Below are 11,362 nucleotides of genomic sequence, written 5' to 3'. Positions count from 1 at the left end.
TTTCTGTTTCAATTGTCGCAAGGATTTTGCACTTCCCTATGAGTGCTTGTGGATGTCTCCCATAAGGGCTAAGGGTTGCACTAGTCGGTGTGAGCTCTGGTTGTCCTAGTAGGGTCCATGATTCATAGGTCAAGATATTAAAATCTGCTCCTTCATCAATTAGAGCATCGATAATATGCTCTCTTTTTGCGGTGAGTTTGACCCTAAGATAAGCAGGTGATACTATGTCTTCATCTTCCGGGTCTTGGCTTGTGAATTTAAGCCTTCTGACAGATGCCCTTGAGTTCTCGAATGCACGACCAGATGTGGATTCTCCACTACTGTCTTGGATCATCAGTCCAATGCTATTCAAGGTACATCTCTCGTCAAGAGTGTCATGTCTAGTCATATTCGCATTTGTAGCTTGCTGAAGTTGCATTCTGTTCTGACTAGACACGGTCTGAACACAATGTCTTTGTGTTCTCATGGCGTGGCCTTTTTGCCCTTGATGGCTAGTTTGGCCCATTGATGTTCTAGGGTCTCTGTTTCTCTCTGTTTGGGTATGGGCTTTTGGTTGCTCTTTTGTAAGTGAGGACACATGCTCGTGTAGAGCCATTACTACATTAGGGTTCAATTTGGAGGACCGTTTATAGCCAGATTTTGAACTCAGTGCTCTAAATTTTAGCCCAGTGATGGATCTGTGATGTGCCTTTAGCTCTACATAGCCTTTGGGGTCAATCTCGGGGTTTAGATGTGTCAAAACTTGTGTTCTAGATACATGTCTAATTTTGACAGTTTTTTGTCCGATTCTAAGATGTCCGATTTTCAGGAGTCCGATTATCAGAATCGGACGTCCGATTTTGGGTTGGTCCAATCAGTCTAGTGGTCCGATTTTGATCACGTCCAATTCTGGGAGTCGGATCAAAAGTGGTTTGATTTTCAACGTGGTCCGATTCTGGGAATTGGATCGGACAGGGTGGTCCGATTCTGGCAGGTCCGATTATGGATTGGTCCGAGTGTCCGAGTGTTCGAGTCGGACAGGTTGGTCCGAGCGTCCGATTCTCAAAATCGGACGGGTTGGTTCGAGTGGTCCGAGTCCGAGTGGTCCGAGTGCCACGTGGCACGTTCGATCGGGCTAGTCCGATTCTGGGAATCGGACTAGACTGGTTCGACTCACTCTCAGTAGGGCGGTCCAATTTTGGAAATCAGACGGTCTGACTCTCGAACTCGGGTGGTCCGATTCTGGGAATCGGACCACTGCGAGTTGGTCCGACTGCGTCGGCGGTCGGCGGGCGCGATTCCCGTGCGTTTGACCCCTCCTCACTGTCTGCTGCACACAATCACCACCGATTTTCTAGATCTGACTAGAGCACTTGTTGGAAAACACCAGACTCACCTGGAGCAGCACGAATCGCCGGCGCCTAGAAATCGGGGTTGTGCTCCCTCGTCCTGTGAACCAGAAGTTCTCTCTCTCTCTCTCTCTCTCTCTCACACACACACAAGGCAAACCAAGGAACTGGGGTCTGTCCTGGCCTCCCAGGCCTCTTAAGGTCCTTTCCCAGCACTGCAGAACCTTACAGCTAGTTCCCTGTCCCTGTCTCACCCAGAAACTTGAATTTGGTCCCTTGTTTCCCTGTTTTAGCCTGTTATACAGCAACAGACAACCCTACTGTTTGCTTTTTTTTTCTTTGTTTTTTCCTATCCTAAATGCATCCAAATCACAAACTAAATACCTACACTACTCCATTCCACAACATAAATCTCAAGAAAGCAAAAAACCTACTTGCCAAGGAGATGTAATATCCTCTTCAACCCTCTCGCTTCCTACCTATCTACCTCAAGCACCGGTTCGGGGAAACCCTACTCCAATGCTCGATTCGAAGCGCGCAAGCACTCAAGGCTTGAATCCGTTGGTCCCGGCAACGGAACCAAAATGTGGGGGCTTTCACTCAACCGCCAAGACCCACGGACCGCTTATTGATTCAAGCGTTCCAAGCCGAGCACTAATGGCTACCTCTCACATAGCCGACGCGCAATGCATACCTTATGGGTGTAGTGAACTTACCTTGATGCCGTTCGAGTTACCTCCTCTCCCGTGCACTCCGGTAGCTCCACGATCCAAGTACAAGTTCAAGCAAGCTCCATTCTCAAGCTCCACACTCCAAGCTCCATGTCTGCGAGCAAGACAAGAGAAGAGAAGAAGAGAGGAGAAGATGGAGAGCTTCTCCTCCTCGGTCCCTCACCCTCACATACTCACTCCCTCACACTCTCACACTCCCTCTCTCAAGCACAAGCTCAAGCAAACAAAAAGAAGAAGAAGAAGAAGAAGAAGAGGAGAGCTACTTTTGGCCACACACAAGAATGAGCTTCTCATTCACTTTTTAACTTTATATACAAAACCCTAAATCCCTTTTGGGCGGTCATCCCCTTTTCCCCTTTTTACATGGCCGGCCATAGCCTAGGCCCTTTTTCCCATTGTCCTTCTATCTTCCTAGCTTCCTGTTCACTGCCCGTCTACATTTACAAATTGCACGGGTGAGAGCCCGACGCTCTTTTACAAGATTTCAGGGGGCGCCTTTTTATTTTAAAATGCGCCTTTCCCCTTTTGCCTTTGCCTTGGACTTTTAAGGTTGCCCTTGCGCTTTTGGCATTTTCTCCTTTTCTTTCTTTAGTCGGGCTACCTTTTTTCCGCCTTTGCCCTGCGTCTTTTCCACTTCCTTTTGCTTTCTTCGTGTTGGGGTTAACACTTGCACAGATAGAACGAGGCTGAATGGGGGCAGCTTGTCTATTTATAGATGTAGAAGGGTGCCCCAAAAATTAGGGGTTTTTGGGAGACCACTGAAACTCTCTCGGACTGCTCTCCTTTTTAGGGTTTTTCATTAATTAAGTGTGTTTTGGGACTGTTTAAGACTGCTAATTAGTTGAAAAGCGCGTTTTAGCTCAACAAATACAAGGCGGTGTAGGCAAAGGAGCCTTTACCCCCAACATATCTAGGCTATGATAAGAGCATTAGTTATAAGGAGGGTATGATATATAAAAAATAAAACAAGGCATAAGGAATTTGTAGATTGTGTAAGTCGTATGTTGAAAATGCCTTCGACCTTTGTCTTTTTAGAAGTGATATCCATTTAGTCTATAAGATAACACTTAGGGCTTTTGAGAAAATATGAACTACCTTGAAGGCTGAAAACATCTTTACACGCATAATGTTTTGTAACACACGAGAAGTAGAACTTAAGATTTGAACTTACATACCTTCAGTACTCAACCCATACTCAAGCCGCTAGGCTATAACCCCATTGGCTCTCTTGTCCTTGAGAACCACTAGGTTACAACCCCATTTACGCTGTGATTCTTGAGAATCGAACCAAGCATGAATACACACAGTGCGCACCCTTTGCTAGCATGAACCAGCTCGCCTTTGAGGCCGTCGTCATATCTTCTCTTATGATGCTTTTACGACAAAGATTTTGATGGTATGGTGTACAAGGGACTCGAGGAGGGTTACTCCATACAAGCTTCCAGCGAATCTGTCTGTGCTTGACACGGGGAATCAAATCCACACTGGCCGGCCAATATACAATTCTTGCCCACAACTTCTCTGGCAAGCGTTCTTCAGGCGAAAATTGGGAAGAGATGGCGGAACAGTAACAGGCTCGTGTGTGGCTCATGCTCCTTGTCACTCAGACGCTCGGTCCGGTCTCCTCTCATGGGGACTCCCCGTGGGTCGAGATCTATGGGCGAGCCTTTCTCCTCCATGGCACCACCAGCAGGAGCAGAGCCTGAACCTCCACAAGATAATGATCCTAATGGCGCTTCCTCTTCACGAGGTATGGAGATCCACCCTCATAAATTTCTCCCTTTGCGTGGAACGGCAAGCCCCGTGTTCTCCAGATCCCCTTCCACTCCGAGGAGTAGGCAGGCTGCGCTGGCAAATCTCCTAGCAGGGGTCCCTTCAGCCAGAGAGAATGGCAGACTAGGTAGCAGGCTCTCCTCTGATGACTCTCCCATCCGCCGGCCTACGTCGCTCAGCAAGAAAGTAAAACGAAAGCACAGTTTCGATAAGAAGAGTATCAGGAACATCCTTGCCTTGCTCCTGTGTATATTGGTCTTCTTTCTCTTTGATTGGTGGATGCTTTCCCGATTGCGAGGGGCCCCACCTCTTGCAGATGACGGTCTTCAGCATTTGCCCGGTCTGCTTCAGGTGCAGTACCAAGATCTACGTTTGTTGGCAACCCTTTTGTTTTGTCAAATGGTGTGCTTGTGTATTATCAATGGACTGATAGTAGGAAATGAAAACATGCATACTTGCTTCATTTTCTGGGTAAAGTAATGGCAGAGTACTGTGGCAACTAAATTGACCCCCCTTCAATTTCTTTGCACAATTAAATGATTCGAAAACTGAAGATGGTTGTTGAGGAAGATGGGACTTAATTGCCATGCAGCTCCACGTGGTGCTAGTACCGGCACATATTAAGAGCACTCAGAAAGGTCAACACACGCCAATAGAATTCACACCTCAGTAGCTTCAGTTCATCGAATAGTCAGCTCTATCTAATACACCCACAAAGCATGCGTTTCTAGATGTTATTGAGGGTGAGTGGCAGCTCTATCTGATACACCTCCAAAGCATGCCTCTCTAGATGTGGATGTTTGCTATCCTCCCATGGCTACAACTCTCAGGTAGTTTCTTGGTTCCTTATCTCTTCAGATGATTGGATAGTTGATGGCGGTGCTACCTGCCATATGTGCAAGCACTGCTCTTGGTTTGGGGAGATTCATTCTTCCCACAGCAAGATCAAGTGTGGAGTTTCTCAGGACATTGGTCTAGTCAGAGAGGGGGATATTCCAATGGAGGCTGATGATGGTTTTACTAGGTATGCACAGAATGCGCTTTATGTTCATGTGTTGCTACGAGTGTACTTTGTGTGAATCAGCTTTCCCATCATGAAAGGTGTTCTACTTAGACCAATATAAACTGGGGATTATAATATTGACCTTCAAATGGGTGTATTAACTGCTGAGGGGTGCAGGAGGGTGCCTTTATCAACTGTAAGCACTTCATTGAGTTAGTGAGGGACATAAGGAGCTTTGTTCAACCATGGTCATTTAGGTCGTTTTGGTCCACTTTGTCCATTTTGTTGTCATTGTCCTTTGGGCTTGCCCATGTTGTTGGGCCCATTCTTTGTGCCAGTTTTTAGGTCATTTGTCACTTTTAGGTTATGTGTCATTTTTAGTTCATGAGTCTATATTAGAACAGCTTGTCAGCTGAGCCACTTCACTTTCATCAGTAACACTCTCTCACCTTACTGATTTCTGAGTTTTTCTGCGCAGCCTTTTGCGTTTCCAGCTCGCACAAGCCATGGTCAGCCCTTGGAGACCATCAGTTAGCCTCAGCAGCCTAGGTGACCTGTTTGGCTTAAGTTTTGGTAGTGTTTTGTGCTGCTACTTAATTGCTGCTGTGTTTCATCTAGCAGTGACTGCATTTCAGCACAACCACCTTCCTTCAACTGTATTTCTGGCTGGTCTTCATGGAAGCAGCTGCTAATGAGAGAGAGAGAGAGAGAGAGAGAGAGAGAGAGAGAGAGATGGTTTATCTTAGGACTACTGTGCAGCCATGGGATGTTTATACCTTGCCATGGGATGAGAGAGAGAGAGAGAGAGCGAGAGAGAGAGAGAGAGAGAGATGGTTTATCTTAGGACTACTGTGCAGCCATGGGATGTTTATACCTTGTCTGCTCTGCATTGGCGTCCTCTTCCCTGAGCTATATTACAGTACTGATTGCACCCTGATCAGAGAGAAATGGACCAGAACTGATGCACTGTTCTGGCAGCAATCTGTACCTGCAGAGAGAGAGAGAGAGAGAGAGAGCTCTATTAACATCCTTCCGAGGCTAAAATTGACCTATTGGACAGATCAAATGATTCATTACATTCCTCTTTGGGTATTAGTGCCATGAAGGCACATAAAAAGAAAGAAAAGGAAAAATGACTAAATGGAATAAACTCTAAGCTCTTATGACTCACAAGAGCTTTAATTACAACATTGAATTCCATTACAAAAATAGAGGGTAGCTAAATCCCATTAGAAGATACTTTATTTCTGGGAAAGCGGGGTATGGAACTCCTTGATGACTGCTTTTCCTCCTCGATACACTACCTACTTATCATTTCTTTGTGTCTCTTTGACTTTGGCTAATTCTATTGGTTGATCTTTAAGCTGGAGTGGGGTCAGCCCATTGGCATATATTGGTTGATCTTTAGGCTGGAGTTGTTAGCAGATATGTCAGCTCATGTGTGAGTTTGAGTTGCAGAGGCTTGGGCATATTATTTAGGCTATTTAGGCATTTTTTATTGTGTCATTTTTTGGTCATATTGGGCATTTATTTTTGGCCGACGTGACATATATTTTGGCATTATTCATGCCTATTTATTCTGGGCTGCTCCTCCTTAGTTGTTTAGTTCACCACCTGGAGGTCCCATGGAGAGAGGATTCGATGCCAGTGCCCATGGAGCCAGTGACTCATTGTTGTATTCGACAATCTTGTGTCTGATATATGGATTTCATTTCTCGAGCATACATTTGAGTTCTCATCTGTATTGTGTTTTTTCTTTCTCTTTCTCTTGTCTTGTGTTTCAGTAGTTTATTACAAATTATGTTTACGCTTTCATTGCTGCACCACTTCTGACAAGAGTGGGGTCAACTCATTTGCTAATGGACTCTCCTAAATCTATGAAAGGGACAACCTTGCGTAACTGTGCTAATAAAACATTTGTTTCTAGTTTCTAAAATGATTGTTCAAGCTCTGGAGCAAGATTCTCACCTCTCCCTATCCCATCTAGGGGGAGACCACAAATCCTTCTCTCTCTTGTTACTTTCAATCCTCTCATTTTCCTTAGGTACTGATATAACCTCTTCACAAAAATGTGTTGAATTAGATTAATTCACTTTTTATATTTGGTTGGTTAATTTTGCTTGTAATGATTGTATTATGAACTCTTTCTTTGCTTTTTGTTGTTCATTCTTCCTGCCTTAGCTGTTTTTGCAGTTCTAATGCCAAAGGCATATTCCACGGTAGTTTTCGTGAGAAACTATTTATTTGTCGGGGCTCGTACACAAGGTGGATTCCTTGTGCGAGAAGCTGACGGGAATGTCTGTCCTTTTCAGGCGTCATATTAATTTAATGTGTACGTGGGTAACTCCATACCGGGCGATTCCGTAAAATACATATTAAATTAATAGACGTTTACGAGTTTAGAGTACGCACTCGAATTAAATTAAGGTTAGAACAGAGTTTCAACCTATTTAATTATTTTGTAGTTGAAGATTGCTAGGCATTCACTTTTGTTGGGTTATTATTATTTTCTAATAATTGTGAATGCTTTGATTGATGTGTAGAGCATGCGAGATGGCGTTGGGGTAGCATCGGGGGATGACCTGAATTCAAATACCTAGAAAAAGTACTATTTTTGATGGGTGTGCTCCTTATCACTAAAGATGTGACACCAATATTTATTCAAGCGCGCTTATTTATTAAAGCGCTTGATAAAACATTTATTATCTTGTATGTACATAGACACTCGGTTAAATACTTCATTATTTGATATTTGTATTTGGACACTGCTCGACTTTTGGACGCCTAAACGTCTTACTTTATATTTGGGCAAACGCAAATGTAAAAGCATGCTATTTGTAAAGTGGACTATTTTTGGGCTTGAAGATAAATAAATTTATAAATATATGCTTTGTGAAGCACTCACACAAGGACATGGAGGGAGATTGCATCCTATTTGTCTTTTTGTCTCATGTGGTGCAAATTTGCTTTTGCTTTGTACTTGAAATTATGAAGGTTTGTAGAGTTCTTTGTTCTTGGGAACCTTTTGGCATTCACTACGTACGCATACAACATCCGATCTGCGTACCAGTGGATTCATTGTGCACGAGTCTCGGCAAATAAATAGTTTCTTACGGAATCTACCGTGGAATATGCCTCCTGGTATCACACCCGCGGGGTGGAATAGCAATTGTCCTCAATTGCTGTTAGCTCAATGTAGAGTAAGCAGTGAGGGATAAGTACTTAGGTCGCGGGCGTGCATCCATTGGGTCTTTTCAACAGGATGATTTTTAAACTTAAGCAAATATTTAGAATATCTACGGCCAGTTCTAGTAGTCATAAAGTCAGTGTCTAGAATAGTTTCGGGTTCAAGGATTTCAGTCTCTCCTTCTAATAAATGAGGATTTTCATAGACAAGGTGAACATGTAATTCGTCTTTAAAAGGTCATAGTAAACTGATATGAAAAGTATTATGGATCTTTCAATGTTTGGGCAGTTCTAATTTAAATGCATTGTCATTGATCTTGTGAATTATTTTGAAAGGTCTATAAAATCTAGGTGCTAATTTAATAACATGGTGTTTCTCAACACTTTTCAATATTCTCTTTTCAATGTGTAACCAAACATAATCACCAATATTGAAACTCATAGCTTGTCTTTTCTTATTAGCTTATTTAGTATATGATTGTTGGGCTTTTACAATCATATCTTTAACTTGAGTAAAAATAGTAGCATGTGTATTGGTAATATCATCAGCAGATTTAACTTTATTCGACAATGATGTAACATGTATAAGCAATCTATGTCCATAAATGATTTCAACTGGTGCTTTATGAGTAGCTGTATGCGGTGTATTATTGTATGTAAATTGAAGTAGATGCAAATGTGTATCCCATGTTTGTGGTTTTGAAATTGTGTATGGACGCCAAAGATCTAAAATTGTACTATTAGTAGCTTCTGTTTGTCCATTGGTTTTAAGATGGAATGCAGATGAGAAATCAATCTTAGTATCCAAATTAGTAAACAAAGTAGTTAAAAAATAATTACAAAATTTAGAATCATAATCATAAATAATAACTTTCAGCAAACCATGATTAATGAAAATAGTCTTAAAAAACAATTGTGCAGCTTGAGATACAGTTAATGTTTTTTTGCATGGTAGAAAATATACTTATTTACTAAATCGATTTACTGTAGTTCAAATCATATTGTGATTAACATGTGTATTAGGCAAATCGGTTATAAAATCCATTAAAATATGTTTCCATGAACGGCCAGGAATTGGTAAAGGCATTAACAAACCGTATTTCTTACCATGGTGTAACTTGACTCTTTGGTAAATTAAACACTCAGAAACAAAGTTAGAAATATTAGATTGTATTTGCGGCTAGTAAAAATCTTCAACCAATGTTCTTAAAGTGGAAATAATAGCTCTATGACCTTGATATAGAGAACAATGAATTTATGTAATATAATTAATCTAAATTCAACAGTGATGCACAATCTTTTCTCATAAAATTTAAATCCATCAGAATAAGACAAAGAATCAATTGGAATCTAGTTATTAATGACTAATTTGTTTTAATCAGCTTGAAAAGTAGGGTAATGGTCATAGATATCCTTCATAAGAGTAAGGGAATTAAAGGATAGAACGGAAATATTATGGATACTTGGTCTTCTACTCAATGCATTGGCAACAATATTTTCTCTTCTTGGTTGATATTGAATAAGTAGATGAAAACTTTGAATGAAAGCAGCCCATTTAATATGGCGGTCAGAAATTTGCGATTGATTAAGGAGATGTTTAATACTTTGCTGGTTAGTTTTAATTATAAATTCAAATCCCATCAAATAGCATTTTCATTGACGTAAGGCTTGAACTACAGCTAATAATTCTTTATCATATGTGGAATACTTCAACTCAGAAGGCTTAAGTTTGCAACTAGAATAGACTATGAGATATGAATCTTGCACGAGGAGAGCTCTTATTCTTGATCCGCTAGCATTAGTGACTACTAGGAAGAATGATGGACTAAAATCAAGTAATTGCAAGACAGGTGCATGTGTTAAAGCATGCTTCAACAAATTAAAAGACTTTTGCTGGTTGTCAGATCAACGATACACAACACAACACATTTCTTTAACAATTTCATCAAAGGCAATGCAAGCAATGAAAAATTTCTCACAAATTTTCTTTAAAGGTTGGCAAGGCCTAAGAAAAAATGTAACTCATGCAAATTTTTAGGAATTGGCCAATTTAAAATTGCCTCTATTTTTTTAGAATCGACGTGAATACCTTCAGAAGAAACAATGTGGCCTAAGTATTCAATTTGAGTTTCGAAAAATTCACTCTTGTTAGGATTAGGATACAATTGATTCTCTTTTAACAATTTGAAAACTAAAGATAGATATTTACAATGCTCATTCTCATTCTTACTGAAAACCAAAATATCATCAAAGAAAACAATCATATAATTTTGATACTTCAAAAATATATGATTCATCATACGACTAAATGTAGCTGGTGCATTGGTTAAATTGAAAGGCATAACAAGAAATTCATAATTACCAAACTGAGTTTTAAATGCAGTCTTAAAAATATCAGGTGTATCCATGCGTACTTTATGATATCCAGACTTGAGATCTATCTTACTAAAAACAGTGATCCCTTGTAGTTTATTCATGAGGTCGTCTATCCTAGAGATCGGATATCTATTCTTAATAGTGATTTTGTTTAGGGCATGATAGTCAATGCCACCCTATAGGTATTATTTTTCTTTTTAACTAATAGGACAGATCTACCAAAATGAGAACTACTGGGTCTAATGAGTCCTCGGTTGAACAATTCCTCAATTTTTGTTTGGATTTCTTTTTGTTCAATTTGATTATGTCTATAAGGCGCTTTATACGATGGTTGAGAATTTGGGATTAAATCTATTTTATGATTTTCAAGACGTGTAGGTGGTAAACCAAGTGATAAATAAAAAACAAAACAATCTTTAAATTGTGAAAAAAATTGTGCATGTTTAGGATGTATATTATTTTCCTTAGCTTTAATTTTATTTACCCATACTAAATATAATTTACTATATTTTCTCAATACACGTTTAGCCTGTGTGTGACTGAGCAGTGAAAAATTATCAAAGGTGTGCAATCTATATAATGTGATTTGGTTTTAGTTGAAATGAATTTTCATGAAATGTGTAGAATAATCTTTTTCAGGATTATATTTGTGACACCAAGGCATTTTTAAAGTAATATCACTAGCTTACAAAGGCACAAGCAAGAATTTTTTGCGCTCGACATAATCACCGAATTTAATCTCTAAATCACTTCTTGTTTATCATTGTATCTAGTGCTTAAGAATGCAGCCTTTGTGTGATAATGATTTGGAATAGTAGATAAATTCAATTCTTTTACCAACTTTGCAGAAATAAAATCATATGTACTTCCATTATTATGGAAAACAATATTTTCTTGACCATATACAAAACATCTTATTGTTAATAACGAATGAGGATTTGGCATATCTAGTAAAGTATTTGAAG

At 40.2% G+C, this 11,362-nt stretch overlaps 1 protein-coding gene across 2 annotated transcripts in view; it reads left to right on the top strand.

Moving 5' to 3' along the window:
* The first annotated feature begins 3,284 nt into the window (after nt 1-3,284).
* LOC148010225 (O-fucosyltransferase 15-like) overlaps nt 3,285-11,362 on the top strand; it is a 51,230-nt gene continuing 43,152 nt past the window's right edge. Inside the window, exon 1 of one of the 2 annotated variants that reach the window (XM_087672418.1) lies at nt 3,285-4,183. In XM_087672418.1, the coding sequence (XP_087528544.1) occupies nt 3,689-4,183 (495 nt within the window). In that variant the 5' untranslated portion in view covers nt 3,285-3,688. The remainder of the gene's footprint in view (nt 4,184-11,362) is intronic. The other variant, XM_087672419.1, reaches the window with a different exon arrangement.

The sequence above is a fragment of the Lygodium microphyllum genome, chromosome 30, assembly GCF_053477565.2.
Source record: "Lygodium microphyllum isolate KBCC chromosome 30, Lygodium_microphyllum_v1.1.10, whole genome shotgun sequence".
NCBI classification, from domain to species: domain Eukaryota; kingdom Viridiplantae; phylum Streptophyta; class Polypodiopsida; order Schizaeales; family Lygodiaceae; genus Lygodium; species Lygodium microphyllum.
This window is presented reverse-complemented; position numbering and strand designations above follow the sequence as displayed.